General features: G+C 48.8%; 1 protein-coding gene across 2 annotated transcripts; it reads left to right on the top strand.

Moving 5' to 3' along the window:
- The first annotated feature begins 10,653 nt into the window (after positions 1-10,653).
- LOC119295526 (ethanolamine-phosphate cytidylyltransferase-like) lies at positions 10,654-18,765 on the top strand. 2 transcript variants are annotated; one of them, XR_005144058.1, is made up of 10 exons: positions 10,654-11,208; positions 12,539-12,774; positions 13,195-13,376; positions 14,331-14,402; positions 14,630-14,697; positions 14,875-14,995; positions 17,667-17,732; positions 17,813-17,935; positions 18,298-18,428; positions 18,528-18,765. XR_005144058.1 is itself a non-coding variant. In XM_037573955.1 (9 exons), exons 1-9 carry the CDS (start codon positions 10,883-10,885, stop codon positions 18,367-18,369), a joined length of 1,266 nt encoding a protein of 421 aa, XP_037429852.1. In that variant the 5' UTR covers positions 10,654-10,882; the 3' UTR covers positions 18,370-18,765. The 2 variants fall into 2 exon arrangements, 1 of the variants encoding a protein (XP_037429852.1); XM_037573955.1 differs by having other exon boundaries at positions 18,298-18,765.
- The last annotated feature ends 6,261 nt before the right edge of the window (positions 18,766-25,026 follow it).

Genomic DNA, 25,026 nt, shown 5'->3' with positions numbered 1-25,026 from the left:
ACACGATTTCAGGTCCTTTATGGAAACTTTCCTTGCAGCTGCCACTCGGATCGCCGACGGAATTGACCTTGATGAATTCGTTGCACCTTCCAGCCCTCCACAGGAGGGGTAAAAAACTTCTTCTGGCTCGACGCTTTAAATTTGCCTCGGTATGCCGAGTGGAATTGTAACCGATAAACCTTAACAGGCTTAACGCCTGAACACTTTCGGTTCCTTTAGATATCGATTCAAACTTGAATTTGGTGCTTGAATATGATTGCCTTTGGCTCGAAATGTCTTTTGTAGGTTCAAAGCAAGGCGCCTTTACTGCAATCGACTTATTCTTTAGTCCACTTAGGCGAGCACTGGGCTGCGGCTAAGCCTCCGAGTGGAAGCCCGGCTTACCACTCGGTAGGATTTCTATAACTTAGGCGAGCACTGGGCCGCGGCTAAGCCCCCGAGTGAGAGGTTTGCTCTTCACTTGGTAGGATTTTTATAACTTAGGTGAGTGCTTGGACTGCAGCTAAGCCTCCGAGTGAGAGGGTCGCTCTTCACTCGGTAGGATTTTTGTAACTTAGGCGAGCACAGGGCTGCAGCTAAGCCTCCGAGTGAGAGGTTTGCTCTTCACTCGGTAGGATTTTTGTAACTTAGGCGAGTGCTTGGACTGCAGCTAAGCCCCCGAGTGAGAGGGTTGCTCTCCACTCGGTAGGATTTTTGTAACTTAGGCGAGTGCTTGGACTGCAGCTAAGCCCCCGAGTGAGAGGCTTGCTCTTCACTCGGTAGGATTTTTACAACTTAGGCGAGCACAGGGCTGCAGCTAAGCCCCCGAGTGAAAGTCTGGCTTACCACTCGGTAGGATTTTTGTAACTTAGGCGAGTGCTTGGACTGCAGCTAAGCCCCCGAGTGAGAGGGTTGCTCTCCACTCGGAAGGATTTTGACAAACTTAGGCGAGTCCTTGACTGCAGCTAAGCCTCCGAGTGGAAGTCTGGCTTACCACTCGGTAGGATTTTGATAACTTAGGCGAAACGGATTCGCAGCTAAGCCTCCGAGTGGGAGTCTGGCTCACCACTCTGTAGGATTTTTACAAACTTAGGCGAAACGGATTCGCGGCTAAGCCTCCGAGTGGGAGTCTGGCTCACCACTCGGTAGGATTTTTACAAACTTAGGCGAAACGGATTCGCAGCTAAGTCACCCACTGAGGGGGAATTTTATTGGACAAAAATAAAAAGTGACAGAAATTATGGAGGAACTATGACACTATTATTTTGAGGTCCATGAACTACAGAAGTACTTTATTGCAACTCATCCGAGTGATAAAACTTAAGTATAAAATGGGCGGAGTAGCTCCGCGTTCCAAGCTCGGGGCTCGTCGATATTATGCTCGACGTTGTAAAGACGGTACGCCCCATTGTGGAGAACCTTGGTGACGATGAAGGGACCTTCCCAGGAAGGAGCAAGCTTGTGTGGTTTGTGCTGATCCACTCGGAGAACTAAATCTCCTTCCTGGAAGGCTCGACCTCTCACATTTCTGGCGTGGAAACGACGCAAATCTTGTTGGTAGATGGTCGAGCGGATCAGAGCCATCTCCCTTTCTTCCTCTAAAAGGTCGACTGCGTCCTGCCGTGCTTGTTCAGCCTCTGCTTCATTGTAGATTTCAACTCGAGGAGCATTGTGGAGAAGATCACTCGGCAAGACCGCTTCAGCTCCGTAGACCAAGAAGAATGGAGTTCTTCCGGTCGACCGATTAGGTGTGGTCCGCAGCCCCCAAAGCACTGAGGGAAGTTCGTCGACCCAAGCTCCAGCCGCGTGTTTGAGATCACGCATCAGTCGGGGCTTCAATCCCTTAAGAATCAGTCCATTAGCTCGCTCCGCTTGTCCATTCGACTGCGGATGGGCGACTGAAGCGTAGTCGACCCGTGTGCCTTGGGAGTTGCAGAAATCTCTGAATTCCTCCGAGTCAAAGTTCGACCCATTATCCGTAATGATGCTGTGCGGGACTCCATATCTGAATATTAGTTCCCTGATGAAGCTAACAGCAGTACCGGTGTCAAGGCTCTTGATTGGTTTAGCCTCGATCCACTTGGTGAACTTGTCGACTGCCACCAGTACATGCGTGAAGCCACTTCGTCCTGTTCTCAAAGGACCGACCATGTCCAGTCCCCATACTGCGAAAGGCCAGACGAGTGGGATGGTCTTCAGGGCCGACGCAGGCTTGTGCGACATATTCGAGTAGAACTGACATCCCTCGCACTTATCCACTATATCTTTTGCCATCTCATTCGCCTTTGGCCAGTAAAATCCGGCTCGGTATGCTTTGGCCACGATGGTCCGAGAGGACGCATGATGACCACAGGTCCCCGAGTGAATATCATTGAGGATGAGTCGACTTTCTTCTGGTGTTATGCACTTCTGACCAACTCCAGTCGTGCTTTCTCTGTATAATTGTCCTTTGATTACGGTAAAGGCCTTAGATCGACGGACGATCTGTCGAGCCTCTTCCTCATCCTCCGGAAGCTCTTTTCTCAGGATATATGCGACATACGGAACTGTCCAGTCGGGAATGACCACCAAAACCTCCATGATCAAGTCGACCACCGCTGGGACTTCAACTTCAGTCGGATCTGTGGCACTCTTGGGCTGTGGAGTTTCTTCGGTGAAAGGGTCTTCTTTGACTGATGGAGTGTGTATATGCTCCAAGAACACACCACTCGGAATGGCTTCTCTCTTGGAACCTATCTTTGCTAGATCATCAGCTGCTTGATTTTTCAGTCGGGGTATATGATGGAGCTCCAACCCCTCGAACTTCTTTTCCAGCTTCCTCACTGCACTGCAGTATCCGGTCATGGCTGGGCTTCTCACGTCCCACTCTTTCATCACCTGATTGACCACTAAATCCGAGTCGCCATAGACCATCAGGCGACGGACGCCGAGTGAAATGGCCATGCGCAACCCATATAAGAGGGCCTCATATTCTGCCTCATTGTTGGAGGAATCAAAGTGAATCTGGAGCACATATCTGAGCTTATCTCCTCTGGGGGAAACCAGGACAACCCCAGCACCGGAACCATTCAACATCTTAGAGCCATCAAAGAACATGGTCCAATGCTCCGAGTGAACTTCAGTCGGCTGCTGTTGTTCAATCCACTCGGCGAGGAAATCTGCTATTGCCTGGGACTTAATGGCTTTCTTTGCCTCAAACTTGATATCAAGGGGAAGAAGTTCAATCGCCCATTTGGCCACTCGACCAGTTGCATCTCTGTTGTGCAAAATCTCTGATAGTGGAGCGTCGCTGACGACTGTGATGGAATGATCAGAAAAATAATGAGCAACCTTCTTTGTGGTCATGTATATTCCATACACAAGCTTCTGATAATGAGGATATCTCTGCTTGGATGGAGGCAAGACTTCAGACAAATAATACACTGGGCGCTGAACTTTGAGAGCTTTTCCTTCTTCTTCCCGCTCGACCGTTAGCACAGTACTGACGATTTGTCCCGTGGCTGCGATATAGAGCAACAGAGGCTCTTTGCTGATTGGAGCAGTAAGCACCGGCTGGGTGGAGAGCAGAGTTTTTAGCTCGGCAAACGCTGCATCAGCTTCTGGAGTCCACTCGAACTTGTCTGTCTTCTTCATCAGTCGGTAAAGAGGCAATGCCTTTTCACCGAGTCGTGAAATGAATCGACTTAATGCGGCCAAGCATCAAGTAAGCTTCTGGACATCGTGCACTCGCACAGGGCATTTCATTCGGAGAATAGTGCCAATCTTCTCTGGGTTAGCGTCGATTCCCCGTTCGGAAACGAGAAAACCGAGTAACTTGCCACCAGGAACTCCAAATGTGCACTTTGATGGATTGAGCTTGATATCATATCTTCTGAGGTTGGCAAATGTTTCGGCGAGATCAGCGAGTAGGTCGGAACCATTTCGTGACTTGACAACGATATCATCCATATATGCTTCCACATTCCGACTGATTTGAGTGAGTAGACACTTCTGAATCATTCGCATAAATGTGGCTCCGGCATTCTTGAGGCCGAATGGCATGGTGATATAGCAGAAGCACCCGAATGGAGTGATGAAAGCTGTTTTTACCTCGTCGGGTCCGTACAGACGGATCTGGTGGTACCCGGAGTAGGCATCTAAAAAAGATAGCCTCTCGCATCCCGCGGTCGAGTCAACAATTTGATCTATGCGAGGGAGAGGAAAATGATCTTTCGGGCAGGCCCGGTTGATGTGCTTGAAATCAATGCACATTCGGAGCGACTTGTCCTTCTTAGGAACCATGACGACATTAGCGAGCCACTCGGAGTGGTATATCTCTCGGATAAATCCTGCCGCCAACAGTCGAGCCACTTCTTCGCCAATGGCTTTTCTCTTCTGGACGGCGGACCGCCGAAGATGCTCTTTGACTGGTTTTGCAGATGAGTCGACTCTTAGGCGATGCTCAGCCAGTCCCCTGGGAACACCTGGCATGTTAGCGGGCTTCCATGCAAAAATGTCCCAGTTCTCACGGAGGAACTGGATGAGCGCTTCTTCCTATTTTGGGTCGATTGTTGTGGAGATGCGAGTCGGAGCTGCATCGGGGTCGGTCGGGTGAATGTGAACATGCTTCATCTCACCGGACGACTGGAATGCAGACTCTGTGGCGGGTTTCTTTGATCGCAGCAAGTCACTCGGATCTGCATTTTGCTTGTATTCTTCGAACTCGACCGCTGTCACCTGGGAATCGGCAATCTTTGAGCCCTTCTGAAAGCACTCTTCTGCCTTTTTCCAATCACCGGTGACAGTGATCACTCCTTTGGGGCCGGGCATCTTCAATTTGAGGTACACGTAACATGGTCGAGCCATGAACTGTGCGTAAGCTGGTCTCCCCAAAATGGCATGATATGCACTTTGAAAATCCACGACCTCAAACGTCAACTTTTCTTTGCGAAAATGTTTCGAATCACCAAACACCACGTCCAAAGCTATTTGGCCGAGTGACTCGGCCTTCTTCCCTGGTATAACTCCATGAAAGCTCATGTTACTAGTGCTCAGTCGGGACATCGGAATGCCCATTCCTTTCAGTGTGTCTGCATACAACAAATTCAGCCCGCTTCCACCATCCATCAGCACCTTTGTCAGTCGAGTGCCTTCAACAACTGGATCGACCACCAAAGCTTGCCTCCCAGGGGTGGCAATATGAGTCGGGTGATCAGATTGGTCGAATGTAATGGGTATTTGAGACCATTTCAGATAATTTGCTTTTGCTGGGGCAACCATGTTCACCTCTCGGTTAATGACTTTCAGTCGACTCCTGCTTTCCACATCTGCAAAGATCATTAGAGTGGAGTTGATATGCGGATATCCTTCCTCACTGTCCTCCTTGTCTTCGGCCTTGTCCGACTCCTTCTCCTTGTCCTTAGACTGTTTTCCCTGAAACTGCTGGATCAGGAGTCGACATTGGCGAGTGGTGTGCTTTGGGTAGATGATATTCCCCTCTTCGTCTTTCTTCGTGTGGATGTGACATGGCATATCCATTACGTCGTTCCCTTCTTTATCCTTTACCTTCTTGGGGTTCCAGGATCCTTTTGGTTTCCCTTTAAACTTTCCCTGAGTCACGGCCAGAGCCTCTCCAGGAGCTGCCGGTTCAGCCTTCCGCTTCTGTTTCCGACTGGTGTTTCCTTTTTCCGACTGACTCGGCTTGTGCTTGCCGCTTCGGAGTCGGTCTTCTTCTTCGCCGTTGGCGTACTTGGTAGCAATCTCCATCATCCGACTCAAGGTCATGTCACCGGTTCGACCAAACTTCAAACTCAGTTCTCTGTTCTTGACGCCATCTTTGAAGGCGCAGACTGCCTGATGATCGGACACATTCTCCACAGTGTGGTGCAAAGTGATCCACCTCTGAATATACTCTCTGAGAGTCTCATTAGCCTTCTGCACGCAGACTTGCAACTCTGTCAATCCAGCTGGTCGCTTGCAAGTTCCTTCAAACGTTCTGATGAACACTCGAGACAGATCTTCCCAAGTGTAAATGCTGCTAGGAGGTAATTGAGTCAACCAAACCCTGGCAGAACCTTCCAGCATGAGGGGAAAATGCTTCATGGCCACCTCGTCGTTCCCACCACCAATCTGAACTGCCACTCGGTAATCGTCAAGCCAAGTTTCAGGCTTAGACTCACCAGTGAACTTGCTGACTCCCGTTGCCAACCTGAAATTGGGAGGGATAACTGCGGCTCTGATAGCTCTGCTGAAACATTCAGGACCAGAAACATGCACTCGATTGCCTGTGGGTGCATCTCTGTCGAGTCCACCTCGATGGGCTCTGTTCCGGTCGACCATACCTTGCACGATAATGGATTGTGCGTCGAAGCCTGGTTCTCTGGGGTCGACTGGAACCCTTCGCCCTGTACTGTACTAACGCCTGTCATCTTGCTGTCGAGGAGCGTAAGACCCACCCCTCGGAGGGGAATTGGGCACTCGACGCCTATCAACTCGGTCGAGTCGGTCGCCATATTGATCTCGCCGATTCTCGCGCCCTTCACGCCGCGGAGGCGATCTGGGGCTGTGAGCCGACTGAACCGTATTCACAGTGACGGATCGACTGTGAATTCTGTTGCGCGACTGAGACACGGCTGAATTATGATCTCCTGCTGCCCGGAGCAGATCCCTGATCTGCAGCAAACCTCTGCCAGCTTCCGACTGCGAAGGCTGGATGGACTCTGCTATACGGGTCGCAGCTGCTAAATTCTGAATTGGGGTTCGATATACCTGAGTCGGCGGGAAGAGTTGACGTCGACTGGTGTCGGGAACTCGTTGCCGCGCGCGCTCGTCGAGTGCTCGCTGAAGGTTCTCCAGTCGAGTGCGCTCGGCCAAATTGGCCAGACGCGCCTCCTCCAAGGCACGAGCCTCGGGGGTTTCTCCTGCGATGGGAGTACGCAGGGCATCCACGTTCCTGCGGCGAAGTTCCTCTCTTTGCAGAGAGTCGAGTGGCTCGGGCTGGTACTCTTCGTGGCGTCGTGCGGGGTCGCCTCCGTCACCTGCTCCATCATCACGGGCGAAGCCAGGGGGACTGCGGGGCCCGTCGACCATCAAGATTTCCGCCGCTGGATCACTGCTACCGCACTCGGATGCAGTCTCTACGGAGCCAGTCGACAGATCGAACAAGCCGTAGAGAGATTCGTCGGGCTCGATTGCCGCAACTTGGGTGATGGCCGATTGGCGAGCCACCGCGTGCCTCACCCATCGTTGAAGCCTCGACCGGCCCGAGCGCTTGCGCTGGCGGGAGACCGGGAGGGTGGACGATGGAGGAGTCGTCTGATACGGGGTTGAAGGTTGCCGCAGCATAACGCCGCGGACACATGCACGAAAATGCGTCGCACCGCGGACGGGGAGCGCATCAACATCGAGTGGAGCCTCCTGGAGCCAGGCGGAGTCGTCGGCGATGAAAGTGAGAGCGCCGAGACGGATCTCTCGACCCTCGACCAAAACTCCAGCAGACACCATGATGAAAGTACTCGGAAGAATCGCAACTTCTCCACAAGAATCGCTAAAACACCTGCCCCACGGTGGGCGCCAACTGTCGTGGTTCTAAGCCTGACAGTAGAGTGGGGGGTAGGTATGGAGAGGCAAGGTCCTAGCTATGGAGAGGTTGTAAACACAAGGGATGTACGAGTTCAGGCCCTTCTCGGAAGAAGTAATAGCCCTACGTCTCGGAGCCCGGAGGCGGTCGAGTGGATTATGAGTATGTGAGTTACAAGATGCCCAACCCTTCTGCCTGTGGAGGGGGGTGGCTTATATAGAGTGCGCCAGGACCCCAGCCAGCCCACGTAGGAGAGGGTTTAAGGTGAGTTAAGTCTGGGGCGTTACTGGTAACGCCCCACATAAAGTGTCTTTACTATCATAAAGCCTACTTAATTACAGGCCATTGCAATGCAGAGTGCCTCTTGACCTCCTGGTGGTCGAGTGAGTCTTCGTGGTCGAGCCCTTCAAGTCAGTCGAGTGAGTCCTTCGTTGGTCGACTGGAAGGCGACCTCTTCTAAGGATGTCCTTGGGTAAGGTACTTGGATCAGGTCCATGACCCTACCCTAGGTACATAACCCCATCAGCTGTATCAGATGAACTCGGTGGCGCCGGATATATCAAATCGGTGGGGCCGAGTTTGACTTTTAGGTTTAGGACATATGTGGATATGAGAAAGTGGTTGAGGGCTTTGGAGCATATTACTAAACACTTTGACCAAGCAAGCCATTAAGCAACACCTCATCCCCTTTTAATAGTATTGGCTTTCCTATGGACTCAATGTGATCTTGGATCACTAAAATGAAAATGTAGAGTCTTGAGCTTTTGCCAATATTTGTCGTTAGCATCTTGAAGGGTTTCCACATCCTCTTGTCCATGTCCATGTGACTCCCATGTTGAACTTATCTAAAATATACTATGTAGAAACATTAGTCCAACAAGAGATATGTTGACATTAATTACCAAAATCACCCAGGGAGCACTTGTGCTTAGGATGTTCTACCTTGAGATCGTATGAATGAATCTAACTTAGCTTAACTTTACCCTACAGATTAAAACCCTTCAGCTCATATAGGTACTGGGGGTACCTAGGGTTACATGTAGGTTGGTTACATCTAGGGATAAGCTTACCGATGATTTGAGCATGTCTTGAAGTGTGTGCCAAGTCTTTGGAGGATTCCATCTTGAGTATGTTGGGTGTCATGGTGAATGTGGCCCATTCTTCGGTTGTCTGGGAGCCCTCGATCCGACCCATGATTGGCAGGCCGACATGGCTAGCACCCCTAGTCCAAGACACCGCCACCATGTGGAGGACATTTTCGTCGCTGCGGCGTCACGAGAGGCCCTCGCCTTCTCCCACTTGTTTCCCATCACTTGTCGGTTATTCTTTGGCACGTTGTCTCTTCCATTCTCCCCTACATCATCTTCTTCTTCGTCGTCCAACCCAATTGATTGGTGGGAGCTTGACCCATCATTATTCCTCTTGCCGACCTTCTGATATTCCACAAGTTGTGTCCACTTTGGTTTTCCATTCAATAGCACCCAACAATGGCTAAAACCAAATGGCTTCTTCTCTGTTTCTTGATACATAGTGGTCGCCACCACCGTCTAGCAAAATTTATGTATAACATTGAGAATGCAACAAAAAATAAACAATTGAAATGATGACAAATATACACGCAATTGACATGATGACAAAAAACTTACATGCGGTGCTACTGTCATCCCACTTTGAGGGGACCAAGTACTTGTGCATAGTAGCCAGCGTACTTGTTAACTTCCCTTGAATGACCCCCATCGATGTTGAAGGGATGCCACATTGCGGGTGGTCAAGATAGGATGCGACTCCATATAATGTTTGTGTTCATGATAATGCTTGTGGATCTTCTTCCAATACATATTGCCATTTTGTTCGGTGCCACATATGAGGTCCAATGTTGTGGCCAACCAAGCTTTAACCAATAAAATATCCTCAGGAATTGTGAATGTCAGACCTCTTGCCTTGGGCACCTTTGCCTTCCTTTTCTTATTGGGATTGGGTTTTGATGTTGTGCCTACTTCAAACGCCGTGAATGTCAGACAATTTGGATCCACCAACTCATAGTCCATTTGGACAGGATCTTGATTTCATTGTCATGTCCGACAATATATTCTCATAAAATCATTAGGGTTTGAAATAAGCTAAGGTGTATGCAACTAATTGCAATGATATATGCAAAGCAAAGCTCGGGATTGAGCAAAAAAGGTATCGAGTCCTGCTATGTCATTCCGTCGAACATGATGTGGGCAGACCGGGCGCCGCCGCTGCCCGTGCTTGTTCGCGCCCGTTGGAGTTGTTGCGGGTGGAAGACATTATCCGCCGCCCTCTGCATCGGCAGAAATCACTTCGGAATGCCCTCCCAACCAGCTGTCAGATCGTCCTCTAACCCGACCGGGTCGGATGACGCGATCCTTGCCGGCGGCTGGATGGACGATGTTCGGGGGGCCGGGCGCGACAGGGGTGAATGCTGCTCCTTGAGGTTCACATCCGCTCCATGCGACGCGCTTCCCTCTCATGCTGCCTCCGTCGCCGATTCCTTCGGGCGCCGTTCTCCGGCTTGCACGCTGGAGTCGAGGACGAGATGCCCACGGATGACCCCGAAGCAGCCTCTGTGGCGGCACGTGGGAGGGGCTGGTCAACATCTCGAGCGACGGATTGGGGTTGGCGGAGAGGATGAGGGGAGCAAGGGTGGACGACGGCGATGACTAGGACGCGGGGGGAGGGCGATGGGTTTGGTGAATTTGGTTCAACTTATAGTGAGGTCAGATTGTCTGGTCTGTTGTGGGGGACGCGCCCGAGCCTTGTCATAATTATTCTAGATTTGGGTTGGATATGAGGGGTCGCTGGTCAGTCCGGGCATTTATGGCTGGTATGAGGAGCTTGTTTGGGTCGGGTTTTTCACAAATTAGTGGTCGGGCTGTCCGTTCGGGCTGTCCGTCTGGATGTTTGAGACCGGTTTGAGGCGGCGAGACGTAGATGCTCTAAGTCCACAAAAACATCAACTAAAAAAGTCCACAAAATATCAGTGGCACGTGTGGTTTTTTACTTTACAGTACCTGGATCTACACGAGCCGGGCTGCACTGACGCGTTGGTCCCATTTGGCATCGAGTCAAACAGGCGAGCGGACTCCCGCTACGGCCACAGACGCGGAACTAGGTAGCCTGAACCGCACCACAGCTCCGTCCGTGTCCGAGACCTCCCACCATCTCCCATGGCGAAGGGCCCTCCAGCCGCACACCCGCATCCCTAACCCTAGGCTAGATCCCACCGCACCTTGCGCGCACGCGAAAACCAAGCACACGCCTCTGACCGCTCTCCCCCAGCCCCGCTGACTCCTCTGGGTCCGCGAGTCTATTGCCTTACTCATGGATTCGGCTAGTAGCAGCGCGCGGACGGTGGCGGCGTGCGTGATCGGCGGGATCGTGCTGGGTGCCTCGGTGGTCGTGCTGCACCTCGGCGCTGGCCCCGCGTCCCCGAGTCTACCACCGGTCGAGGCCCTCCGGCGGCGCTTCCGCCGCCGCCGCCGCCCCGTGCGGGTCTACATGGACGGCTGCTTCGACATGATGCACTACGGCCACTGCAACGCGCTGCGCCAGGCGCGGGCGCTCGGGGACGAGCTCGTCGTCGGCGTCGTCAGTGATGACGAGATCACCGCCAACAAGGGACCCCCCGTCACGCCGCTCCACGAGAGGTCATCCCGCGTCCCCTCGTAATTCTAGTGTTTGCTTGCACCATGTATAAGATCGCCGCTAAGTTTTGCGCTTCAGCCAACATTTTGTTCCAATGTGAGAACATAATCAAGGCAATATTTTCCCCTTAGGTTGATGCTTGTTGTCATGGTGTGGGACTCTGCTCTAATTATATTCTTACAATACAAACTGCTGGGGAGCACTTGTGGTTGTTGCTCATTGTCAGGAAGACCAACTTCTTGTGTCATTCTGTGAATAAATGTGTTTGCTGAGGTGCTACCGTGTGGACCAGTTTCATACTTGCATCAAAGTTTTCTTTTTAGCTTGGGTTCTAAGGTGATGTTTTGTGGGTAGGATGGACTGTTCGGCGTTCTCAAACTTCTATGGATTTGAAACATAGAAGTAGCTCCAATCGAATGTTAGAATTGTTTCGTGTGTTGATTACTAACAATGAAAAAAGTGGCTCTAAGTTATGGTTAACTAATTGTATTCTTGTGTTGCATGAATGATTTGAATTGGGAAATTAGTATTACAGTTCTGAATTAAAGTGTGTTTTTGGTCAGCCTCTTACAGAAATGTAGGGAAAGGCTGCGTACTATAGACCCAAAGTGGTCGGACCCTTCCCTGGACCCTGCGCAAGCGGGAGCTACATGCACCAGGTTGCCCTTTTTTAGATAGCTTGGCTGGATCTGGATGGGCTAATTGGCTCAAGCAGTAGATAGCTCTGGAAATGTCCGCTAATGCTGGAGTCACTAACCACTTGGTGAGCCTGTGCATTTTTATACGGTCTATGTGGTATGTCTGCTGTGTGCTCTGCTCGGCCGATTGGTAGTAACAAAACCAACCTTGCTCAAACGACATTAATGCATTTTAGAAATTTGGTTATGCCAGTAGCTTTTCTGTTCGCAATTGCGCTTATGATGGATGCAATTCTTGCTCTGGCAAAATTTATCCCGGTACTGATTTAATTTTGATGATTAATCCGATCTCTGAGTTTTTTTCTGCTTGCTTGAAGAAAGACGAGTTAAGCATGATTTACTGGCAGGAGTTACTGTGCTCAGTGCATGCCTTACTGTTTCTCTGCTTCTGCAATTTGTAGATTTAGGTGTAATTCATGGGTTTCTTATGTGCTCTGGTGGTAGTTACTGTTGTGTTGTCACAGCCAGATTTCGCCTCTAATGTAGTGTAGGATTAAGGCTGTATGGAATTTTAGGCATTTCTTCTGTGTCGTGCTTTTTTGCTTCTTTGGATGCACCGGTATAATCCCTAATTTTGTATTGTATTTAGCATAAATTCTTTTTCCTAATGTTTCTATTTTTCTGGGTAATACAGAATGAAAATGGTCCGTGCTGTCAAATGGGTTGACGATGTCATTCCAGATGCACCATATGCCATAACCGAAGATTTCATGAACAAGCTATTCAATGAGTATAATATTGATTACATTATTCATGGTGATGATCCTTGCCTGCTACCAGATGGCACCGACGCATATGCCCTTGCCAAAAAGGCTGGCCGATATAAGCAGATTAAAAGAACCGAAGGAGTGTCAACAACAGACATTGTTGGTACTTATTCTGCTTTAGTTTTCTCTTGTAGTATGTGTTAAATGCTAAATTTTTTAATTGCCATACTGAAATTGAAGTCTGAATGGCTACCGCATTGGAATATCTTTTGGCTACAGTCTTTTTAGCTGCAGGCCGTCTCTGAGCTGACAACCTCACTGTTCACCAGATTTTTATTACCTTGTTTCTCCGATATGCGACTTTAAGAAAGCATTTGACAGTGTCATATCTGTCGTTAAGACTATTTTCTTGTTCCCACCATCACATGCATTCTGACATTTCTGTTGTATCCATTTATGAGCCAGGATGGTATGGAGTACAATTTACATTGGGAACCAATGAGTTGGCCATGGACTCATTTCTATTGCCTATGGTGATGAAAACATTTTACTGCCATCTTGAGCTTGTCTCTCTTCATTGCAGGAAGAATGCTTCTTTGTGTTAGAGAGAGACCAGTTTCTGATAATCAGAGCCACTCTTCACTACAAAGACAGTTCAGTCATGGGCATGGTCAGAATATTGATGACAGTGGATTTGGAAATGGGACAAAAATATCTCATTTTCTTCCCACATCTCGGCGGATAGTTCAGTTCTCTAATGGCAGGGTATGTCTTATACAGTTTCAGAGTTTCTCTTGCATAAATACTATGTCATTTATATCTGGGTAATGAATATCCAATGAACCTCTGTAACGTGGTTGGCACCTAGTCCTGAGATCAGACACTAGTTCGAGGTGGCTACACTTAAGGTATTCTGTGTGTAAGAAGGCAGTTCCTTTGTATTGAGAGTGAGACTTCCATCTGTGGAACTCCTCTTACTAGTCAAACTGTACAGGTTTTGCCCAGGTAGAGATTTGTCTGTGCATCATAGATGAAAACTTCCACTGAAAAATATTTCATATTTCTTAAATATTAAGCTTTTAGTGTTGATGCACTTACTAGGCATGAATGAGGACTTGAGAGAGGGAGTATTATTCGTGCAGTATGCTTCATCAATTACAAATGCCCATGATTACTGGTTGACGGTTTGAGTGGTTCTAAGTTGATAGTAAAAAATAATGAAAGTTCAATATCCTTGAATTACCGTAAGCAGGCATTGATGTGCTCACAGCTCAACTTCTTTTAAGGTTAAGCGAAGATTGGCTGGGAAAAAGGTAGTGGGATAGCAACTAGAAGGGAAAGATTTAATTTCTTGCTTGCCCTCTTACAGTAGGGATACATCCTTATATAGATCTTCTAGGTTGGTTACTGTTTGCTTAAGAGTAATTCCAGCAATTGCTAGCTGGGCCCATATACAAACTCCGCATAACTTGACCCCCAAGACAAGACTCGTAATTGGACATATACTGTAGCATGGTGGGATACACCTAATGTCTGTCTACAACAAGCATATGCATATATGCTTGTAAGATCGAACTATTCACTTTGTAAACATAGAATTTAATTTGATATCTCTACTTCTTGCAAACTGGTGATAGTTCGTGTAATTCAACTAAATAAAACAGGCCCTTCTTTTCTCAACTTATTTCCTTTTCTGTTGACTAAGCTTTATCAATGCAGGGGCCAGGACCAGATTCCCGGGTAGTTTACATTGATGGTGCATTTGACCTGTTCCATGCTGGACATGTCGAGGTAAATGCCTCCCACAAGAGAAACAGAAAAAAACCATGACATCTTTGTCAGCATTTGGGTGCTATGTCATATGCTTGTCTTGGTCGTATATTTTTTCCACTTCTATGTCATATGCTTGTCTTGGTCGTATATTTTTTTCCAGTTCTTTCTGCGGGAAGAATACTGAACTAAAGTCTTCAAAACATTGCAATTCATAATTCAGTGTATTTATGTTTTCTTCAACGTAGATATTGCGACTTGCTCGAGGGCTTGGAGATTTCTTGCTTGTGGGCATTCACACAGATCAGACCATAAGGTAAGTATAATGGTTGCCTCTCCTTTTATCTTCTAATTACAATGCTTATACAGTTCATTCACTTTTGCAACAGCCATACTTTATAGTCAGAGACTCGGAGTGCACTGTTGAGCATAACTTCTGTAATCAGTTTTTTTAATATAGCATTTTTTTACATTCATGCTTAATATTTCTCAGTTCAACTCGAGGACCACATCGCCCAATCATGAATCTCCATGAGCGCAGTTTGAGTGTTTTGGCTTGTCGTTATGTTGACGAAGTAATCATTGGCGCTCCGTGGCACATTTCAAAAGACATGGTGAGCTGTCTACTCCACTCTGAACCATAATATAAGTGTAGTATAACATGCTTGATGATATGGCTTTCATGCCGTACAAGTAAAAGCCTAATTTCATATCTAGTATCTTTTTTTATAAAAATTATGGGCTGACTTGCACTTATCCATGGATCTATACACATAGTATAAATCTTATTTTCATAGTACTGTTAAATTCACTAAAATGTATGCCTTGGCTTAGTTCGTCAAATTAGTGTAGACGTGACATGTGAGCTAGGTTTGAGCTTAGGTAAACTAGGCTCACTTAGATATATGCTAGATTAGAAAAGGTAGGCCCGTGCATGTAACTACTTAAGCGGATGATTTACTTTCACTTGCTACTTATGTTGGATACAAAGGACTAGACTTATTTTTGGTGGAAGCTTGAAGTAAGTTACTTACAAGTCACACAATCATAGATGGAGTACGGACTGTAGTCGTAGCCAACAACAGTCTACCCTAAGGGGAGGGGTCGAACAGGAGGTGATCGAGATCCAGCAGAGGGGAGGGGATGAGGTAAACGACGAGTAGGTGAGAAGAGAGAAGGGATGAGCGATATAAAATAATTTAACTCACATGCCTTACACAGCGCTCATCACTAGCTTATAACAACCCGGCAAGTGGCCATTGGTCCCACTGTCATACACTCATGTATAGGCGCGATTAAGTCTCCTCATGACAGTGGGTCTTGCACGTCTTCTTCTCCACACCTTGCGTCCGGCTGGTCCCCAGCCTCGCTGTCTGCCTCCACTTCTGAATTGCCTGGGCTAGCAGAGGGGGAGGGTGTGACAATTTTTTTTCGAGAACATTTCGAGAGGGGCGGGGGTTCCTGCATTTCATTAAGAAGAGAATTGCCAAGGTCACCACCCATGACATGCAGAGCCGTGAGTCTACCCCATAGAGCCGCCGTTGCATGGCCTTCCGAGGCCGCCGTACATCCACCGTCCGCCACTCCAGCAGTCCAGCATCCACTGCCCAGACCGCAAGGCAACCCTGCACAACTGCCGAACCCTGCCGACCCACAAGTGCCAAGGACTCCAAGGCGGTGCCCCCAAGAAGGAGCAAACCCACGTATGCAGCGCCGCCACGCCGCCATCCAAACCTGTGGCTCACTGCCACCACTGCAGCTCCACAAGCCAAGGGAGGAGCCCCTAGACACCCGAGGGCGCCCTACTGCAGCCACAAGAGCACACCTGAGTGCCACCACCAACGGATCTGGGAGCCTGACCCGCGGCGGTCAGGGGGGCGCCGCCTCAGCTTGCCTGCTCCGGCGAGGCGCAGCCGCCTCAAGGGAAGCCAGATGCCCAGATCCGGACGGATCTGACCCCTACAGGCCAAGCAGCGGGATAGAGCCCACGGCACCGCGCACTCCGCCTGGAGCACCCACCACCAGCTCCCTCCGTGCCACTGGCGCCGCCACGGACTGTGAGCCCCAACGATGACGCCATCGCGCGCCAACGGAGCTCGCCACTGCGTCCACTGCAGGTCTCCCCGCGCCATCGCGACGAAGCTGGTGGCAGTGGCGGGAGGAGGGCGCCAAGAGGGGGGAGCCTGGCGGCGGCGGACTAGGTTTCCAGAGTCGCCCCCAGGAGGAGTGACGCGGGGTGGGGGTTCCTCTTTTCCTCTCTGTCCAAATTTTTGGAGGGCGTGACAATGAAGAAGCAGAAAACATATATGCACAAACCCATCAGTACCTCTAAATATTACAAAATGTAATTATGCCAAGTATGAGAATTAGTTCACTACAAAATAAGGTAACAATGAAATGGACAGAAAGATTCTCAATTTCCAATAGGCCACCACTTTTATTTGGACAGATCGATGGCCTTTCATAACTTCTAGCTTTTCCAGTATCCTTTGTCTCATATCCAGCTTGATCTTCATTAAGCAACGCTGAGCTATTGCGTTGCTTTCCGAGGAAATTGTGTTGTCTAATTGGTCGTATTGTCCATGCTAAGCTGCAATGCCAACCATGGTTAGCTGCTAGGTTCTGTGAAGCCGTTGACTCCGGAATCCTGTCTCAACCTAAGGCATTCCTTGTAGTCATAGAACAGTAGTACACTGAGAAATGGTCATTGTGCTCACTGCTCAGAAATGATGTGATCAGTGTCCTCAAGTTATCCTGACTGGTTGCATTGAAGCAGAACGTGCAGGCCCTAACCTGTAATTTTGAACAGTCTTGCTAAGTCTCAGTCGACTAAGACTTCGTTAAGTCTCAGTCGATGCTATATCCATGAGATTTTACATTGAGATCCGTGCAAAATTTTCTTTTCAGTTTTTCCTTTTTCTTCTTGCATGTTATATCACTTGACTTAGACTTGGTTAAATATCAGTCGACTGAGATATAATACAAAACAATCAGATTTCCATCAAATAAAATCTATATATTTTTCATCTGTATAATTTACTGTCTAACCTTGTGTATTATCCAGGATTGTTTAGTAATCACCTGCTGCAATTTTAGTTGTCAACCAGGTTATGTGTGTTTGGTACTCCCTCCGTCCCAAAATTCTTGTCTTGGATTTGTCTAAATACGGATGTATCAAGTCACGTTTTAGTATTAGATACATCCGTATCTAGACAAATCTAAGACAAGAATTTTGGGACGGAGGGAGTATGTGCCAAGAGCTCTCTGACTTTCCTTTTTGTACAGATTACCACTTTTAATATTTCATTGGTTGTTCATGGTACTATAGCTGAGAACATGGACTATACAGAGGTAATTAAGCTGTCTTTTTCTTGGAATATGCAAATGTTGAACCTTGATAATTGATCACTGTCACTTTGTGCACTTCTCAGGATGATTCAAATCCATATGCTGCTCCAATTGCTATGGGCATTTATCATAAGCTGGATAGCCCTTTGGACATCACCACTAGTACTATTATAAGGAGAATAGTTTCTAACCATGAAGCCTACCAGGTAACTACCCTGAAACTGGCTTAGATTGTTGGGTGGAGCCTTGACCTTTTGTGCTGTATGCATCACTACACTCTATATTCTGTGCAAATGTGTTTTGCCTTTTGTCGTCGTCATATTAATGTTGTGCATGCAGGAGTTATTTTCTACTGATGTTTATGGTAGTGTGCATTAGTGTCTGAGTAAATCCCTTTGGATATGCAGCATTGAATATTTGTCTGTCTCCCTGGGACCAATATTTCCTGCTATAACTATGCTCAACAACACGTTCTTTGGTGTAGGGGCTGATATGGTTTGCATTTATTCTGGTCCACTGCTTTGGTGTGTTTTTACTCATGCTTGGTCTATGGTGTTGCTTTGTGCAGAAACGGAATGAGAAGAAGGAAGCCAGCGAGAAGAAGTACTATGACAGTAAAAGCTTTGTCAATGGAGAGTAGTGACTTCTGAATAGATCTTCTCAGAAGACTGTTCCTGGATCTTTGAGGCTCTAACACAGGTCACAAATGAAACCATCAAGTGATCTTCAATTTTACCGCTCCATTGTCATTTTTGCTATATAGCTTAGTGCTTCAGATGCAGTCTTGATGCATGACAGGCAGTGCTGCTGAATTGGATGCGGAACCTGGATGAATTTCCAGTGGCCACTTTCAGTGCCACTACCTACCCTATCCTCCCCTGTATACCGGCTTCCAGAGCTGCTGTTACCGGCCGAGTTCTTTTTGAGATCTATAGATCTCTGAGAATTGTGGTACAAGATGAATGCTAAGGCCAGTTAATTGTTTGTTTCCCTGTTGCTCTTATGTGGTGGGCATCCAATGCCAGTCGTTTTCTCATATATTTGGTGGAGCTGAGTCCCGATCTTAAACCGAACATGGACTAACTGATATGGTATGCCAGTCGCTGGTCGGTGAAAGCAGCTGGGTCTGATGGTACACCTGGACGGTTGGTTTCGTCGGGATCTGCCGACACGTCGAGATCTATTGTAATCTTGGCAAAACGCTTGCTAGGCAATAACATAACACTAGAAAGGTGCCAGATGGCTGCACCCTGCTGGTTCTGTCCGCGGGTCCAGTATGCTGTTAAGCATGGAAAAGGATGTGGTACCTGTGAGATTTCCAGATGGTGCATTTTTAGCAGCAGCTGGGGCTGCCTGTGTTTGCTCTCTTGTGAGCAACTTCCCACTGTTTGCTGTCCATCGTTTGCGCCTTGCTGCTTGCCAGCACTGGCTTGGCCTTGATTTGGACTCCCTAGTTTTTGGGTGGTTTATCTGTCATGATAGGGGGAGCCTGCAGATGTGGTAAAACAGCTTTCGTGTCAGACGCGTGATCGGCTCATGGAGTCGAGTGTTGCTGTGTTTGGGAAATCATCTTGCTTCTTTCTGGGGGAGATAGGATAGGAGGGCCCCTGAATTGATGGACGACCTTAGATGTGGTCTGCGCTGATCCTTCATGGTTAAAAGGAGAGGTTACACTGAACCGTGCCTTGGTGCTTGAAATCACAGCACTCCTACTAAGTTATACTAGAGCTGCGAAAATTAATTTGGATTGGAGGGAGTAGATTTCATGATGTAAAAATCCTGAAAAAGGTGAGAAAGGCTGCGCTAGCAGTCTTTGATTTTCACAGGACTCAAATAGAAATTTATCGTTATGAAAAATGCATGTCGTTTTGTTGAAAATATAAAGTTTAATAAAAGATGAAGGAGAGAGGTCTGATCGCAATTGATAGAGCGATGCAACAACGATTTCTCCGCAGGAATTCGCCTTTCGGCGCCTTTTTTCTGCGCCCAAGCACAAGAATTAATGGTTTTGGACATGGTTTGTGAATAATGGAGTGGGGGCTGCGTAAAGAAGAGAAACCAGCAGCATCTAAAAGCGCAGTGGAAAAGAGAGTCGCTCTCAGCATGGATGGTGTGGGACAAGCTCAAGATCCACCTGCTGGAGATCCCAGCGACGACCCTCCGACACACGCCCCTCCTTGTCAGACGCCCACTTGTTATTACTACCCATGCATGTCAGCTCATTCATATTGCATTGCACGCCCCCACTGATAAAACATGGAATCATAAGAAGAAAAAGATCATCCTAATCTAATCTCTGTGTTTGAACTTTGAACCACGTAGCCAGCTAGCCAGACAATCCAAGCTGTGCATTTTCTGGCTGGGCATGCTTGCAGATAAGGAGTCACTGTGCATATTGTGCATGCTAGGGCGCCTTTAATTAACTACTAGTGGCATCATCATAGTGCACTCGTGCTGCATGAGTTGGTGCTTTGGATGGACCGGTTAAATTTTCGTGGCATGCATGATGGTTACGTGTGTCCTACCGGGGACGGCGAGCTCTCGTTGCAACCTCGGCCTCGCTTTTCCGACATGATTCCTTTTCATCTTTTTTCTTCATGTGACATTTGGCGTTTCAGGCTTGATGTTCTGAATATATGATCATCATCATTACATTAGACTAGACTGGATTGCGCAGCAGATACTAGTACTCTACTTACTGGTTCCTCTCCGATCATGGCTAGGCTTAGCTGCTAGCATGTGTACCATTAGTTTACTGTCCAGTTCAGGACTGTAGCGAGCAAGAAAAATAACGGCATGATCAGCTTTAGCTTGTCCTTTAGCTGAGCATGCACATGGAAACTTGACCATGATCATAACTAACGCCGGTAATTAATTGTTTAAGACATCGTAAGTCACTCCGTTCGGCGATTACTGCAGTTGATTAGCACATCCCCAACTGCCATTGATGATGAAACTCGCAGGCATGCATGTGCAGGCACGCAGTTTCACTCGCAGGCGCATGTAATTTAGTTGCCATGCCAGCAGCTTACTTAATCTATTGCCACGATTCCAATCGCTTCATCCATCCGGCGGAGGGACTCGTCTTTTCACCGTGGCAGCAGGTGGTAGTAGTAGAAGACATTTGGCGCCAAAGTGTAGGTAGGCTGGGCTGGAGAGCGTGCAGGCAGCAGCAGCAGCACTGCTGCATGCCTCGTACGTGTAAAAGCGCATCTGTGGACGCGGTGCGCAGTGGTATTATCTTTCGCCAATTCCAAGGCAGAAAGAAAGAAGGAAGATCTTCGCGGACCCTTTGCTTTTCCCGTCACATGCATGCTGCTTGCTTTGCGCTTTGCTCGCCCTCGCCCCCGCCCGGTGGCCAAAAGAAAAGATCTCTCCCACGCTCACGCACGCACACGCGCCTGCGGGGGAGTTGCCACTTGGCTGGCTGGCTCCATGATCAGTCAGTCCCCGGCTGCTGCCCTGCACTGGTAGGCTCGGGGCCGGGGGGCAGCTACACTGCACCCGTGTGGTGTGGTGTGTGCGTGGCCAAATTGCCCATGGCCACCACCATCTTATCGATCTCTGTCTGTGGTCCCGCGGGAGAGATCACCAAACATTTAGCGCGCCTTTGATTGGAATGCATTTTTCAGGACTCCTTTTCTTCTACAGTTATGTGTTTTGCTCGGTTCGCATGATTGAGTCACAAATGAATTTCTCTAGGATCCCTTATTACTTCTGTAAAGGGTGTAGTAGTATCAGCGCGGTGGGGCTTCGGCACGCGAGGGTGCCCTCCGCGTCCGCACGTCTCCCGCCATTGGCTCCCTGGCACGCTTCTGGCTGTCCAATCTCCGCGGCCTTGAGTTATGCCTTGGGTTGATGCTTTTGAAGTTATCGCTAATGCATAATTTGCTGTCTATGATGGTTATTACTTTGTTTCCAAAATAATATTAAAATTCTTTCTAAACCTTTGGCAGTGAGAATTGGACTTCACAGGAAAAATTATCCTCTCTTCACCTCCTCGAAAATGGAAAAAAGTGGATTGCAAGTATGTGCTCTCATGCTAGATTAACTTATATAAGTCCGTAGAAAAATAAGGATATGCTTTTGGGCTTGGGCTTTGAGTGTAAGCTTAATCTCAATGAGCTTAGCTAGTCAACTCTCTTACTCAAGGACGAGCAAGGTTTGAACTGGGAGATGTTGACGAGTGCATTTTACATCATATTTAATAGCTCATTTGTTGCATAAAAACTCCTCATATCATGTCCCACCGAGCCACTTTCATGCCCATTATGCAATATTACTAGCTTCCCCTCATTTTAATGTGAGCATTACACAATCTTTAGTTTTATACCTCTTTCCTGGTTCTTTGTGTGTCTGTAGGAGAGGTGGAACTTCTTTAAGCTTTGGGAATATTTTGAAGGCAAAAAGGCATATATGAAGACTACATAAGAGAGGATCAATTCCATATAAAGTGTTGGAAATATGCCCTATAGGCAATCATGCGATGTGTTATTTTCCTATGTATTCATGGGTCATTTGTATTTGTTTGAGGGAGAAGAGATCGAACACACTTGATTCATATCGATCAGTCATACTTATACAGGGGAGGCGAGCCACGATGGTGATCGTGGGCAAGGCCATGACGAGGAGAGTGGGGACATGCATGTTGACTGGGAAAACTACACGCACGCACGCACACTACACCAGTACAATACATAGTTACAATATATATACAAGTATTCTATACCCCCCCCCCTCCCCGGCAGTCTTGGCGTTGTGGTCGGAGACGCAAAGGCTGGAGCGAAAATCACCGATGACAGAGTTGGGCAGTCCCTTTGTCATGACATCGACGAGCTGCTGCATGTCGGAATATGCATAGCACGGAAATCACTAAGAGCCACGCGCTCGTGGACGAAGTGAATGTCCAGTGACACAATCCGCAATAGCGTTGGCAACGCTGCTGAACTCCGGCTCTGCGCTGGACCGTGAGACAGTGTGATGTGGAGCATCCCACGATCATCCCCATGGACGCATCTACATCTCCTACGACATCACTCGGACCAATGACAAGAGTTCGAGCAAAGGCTATTGAAGATAAGGTGAACTCGCTCCTCTCCGAACTACCACTTTCTACACATGAGACATGGCTACTACCTCAAGAAAAAACACTATGTGTGATCAGGTACTTGGAGGAAGGACACGGAGCAGCTACATCCAATGGATAAGACGGCAAGGACACCGAGCATGAGGGACAAGAAGAAGAGCTACCGAAGAAGCTAAAGCAAGCAGACGTCCGACCAGGACCGGACGTCCGGCGCCTGAAGCTCCAGCCAGCGGACGTCCGACCAGGACTGGACGTCCGGTGCCTGAAGGCCCAGCCGACCCAAGTCCCAGCCTACGAAAGCTATAGCGAGCGGACGTCCGCTCAGGACCAGACGACCGACAACACTTCCCAGCGAGCGGACGTCCGGCCCCCACCGGACGCCCGACAGTTCCACACCTGAACCATTTCAGCGGAAATCCGATGCGACTGGACGACCGGCGACCTGATGACCGGCCATCTCTGGACGTCCGGTACCACTGCTACAGAACGAAATTAGCGGAAGTCCGAGCCCTACCGGACGTCCGGTCCCTCGCGAGCCACCGGACGACCGGTAAAGGTCGGACGTCCGCTGCCTGTGTGTGCATAGTTTCGGGCCCGAGGCCCATGTACCCTTTCACTTCGCTCCCTTTTGCACTTAGACTATAAATAAACCTCCTCCTCCTAGTTAGGGTTAGCAAAGGATTAGCTCATATTTGTGTGAGAGCTTTACTCATACACTTGGTTACTTCTCCATTGGAGTTCACGACCTCTTCGGAGAAGATCCCCCAAGCAGATTCAAGACCCCTTTACGGGAAGACCCCCTCAAGACCTCCTCACGGAGAAGAACTACCGCCACTTGTATCGTCCCTTGTTGGATTTGGATCGTGTATCTCTTTGTGTTTCGAGGATCTAGCATATGTGTGACCAAATCTTGTTGGTTGAGTGATTTCTCTTGTGTTCCCCCTTGCGATTCATCCTCGTGTTTTTCGTGTTCTTCATAGGATTCCCTCCAATCGTGAAAGATCGGGCATCTAGGGTTCTACCCTACATCACAGTGGCCTGCCGTTTCGACAACCAGGAGACGAGAGCATCAATGAAGAAGACATAGAAGCCGGAGGTGGAGTGCCTGGTGTTGGGGTAGCCTGCCCAGTTAGCATTAGTGTAGGCATGGAGATCCAGCATTGCCGATGCACGAAGGTGGAGGCCGAGCGAGACCGTGCCACACACGTAGCGCAACACCCGTTTGAGTAGCGCGAGATGACATGGACGAGGATCATGCATGTGCAGGCATACCTGTTGGATGGCATAGGCAAGGTCTGGCCTGGTGATCGTCAGATACTATAGTGCACCAGCAAGGTTGCGGTACTGAGTGGGATCAGAGACACGGGGGCCGTCAGCAGCCGACAACTTTGCCTTGGTGTCCACGAGTATCGAAGAAGGCTTGCAGTTGTCCATCGTCGTGCGCTCCAAGATGGCCTCTGCATACTCGGGGAGAGGAAGACGCCTGAGGCTGTCCTCGTGACCTGTATGCCGAGGAAGTAATGCAGGCGCTGAGGTCCTTCATGGCAAACTCGCCGGTGAGGCGAGAGACCACGTGGTGGAGGAGCGCATCAAAAGAGGCGGTGAGGACAATGTCGTCGACGTAGAGCAGTAAGTAGGCCGCGTCTGCACTGCAAGCAAACGTGAACTAAGAGTTGTCCGAGCGCATCGCCGTGAACCCAACTATGGGGAGGAAACTAGCGAATCAAAGGAACCATGCCCATGGCGCATGTTTGAGTCCGTACAAGGACTTGGACAGATGGTAGACGTGATCGGGCTTGCTAGCGTCGACGAAGCCGACAGGTTGTAAGCAAAAACCCTCCTCCAGGGGCATCTCGTCCAAGAACACATTCTTGACATCAAGTTGGTGCACTGGCCAACCACGCGACACAACGAGAGTGAGAACAATGCAGACGATGACATGCTTGACGACGGGGGGAAGCTCTCACCGTAATCCATGCCGACGTGCTGGTGGAAGCCACAAGCCACCCAATGCGCCTTGTAGCACTCCAGGGAGCCATCGACACATGTTTTGTGGCGGAACACCCACTTCCCGGTGATCACATTGGCACGGGGGAGGGGGGCGAGGCACTAGCTCCCAGGTGCGATTACTGATCACCAGAGCAGAGTAGTCTTCCTGCATTGTGGCCACCCAGTTGGAGTCTAGGAGAGCACCGTGTTAGGACCGAGAGT

This window comes from Triticum dicoccoides, chromosome 4B (genome assembly GCF_002162155.2).
Source record: "Triticum dicoccoides isolate Atlit2015 ecotype Zavitan chromosome 4B, WEW_v2.0, whole genome shotgun sequence".
In the NCBI taxonomy this organism is placed as follows: domain Eukaryota; kingdom Viridiplantae; phylum Streptophyta; class Magnoliopsida; order Poales; family Poaceae; genus Triticum; species Triticum dicoccoides.
The sequence above is the reverse complement of the archived record's forward strand: the minus strand, read 5'-3'. Positions and strand labels throughout refer to the sequence as shown.

Bases quoted from the DNA above. Each gene is read 5' to 3' on its own strand.
- LOC119295526 (XM_037573955.1), top strand. From the start codon at position 10,883: ATGGATTCGGCTAGTAGCAGCGCGCGGACGGTGGCGGCGTGCGTGATC. The intron at 14,403-14,629 runs GTAAATGCCTCC...TCTTCAACGTAG, and splicing joins TCCATGCTGGACATGTCGAG to ATATTGCGACTTGCTCGAGG. The intron at 17,936-18,297 runs GTAACTACCCTG...TGCTTTGTGCAG, and splicing joins CTAACCATGAAGCCTACCAG to AAACGGAATGAGAAGAAGGA.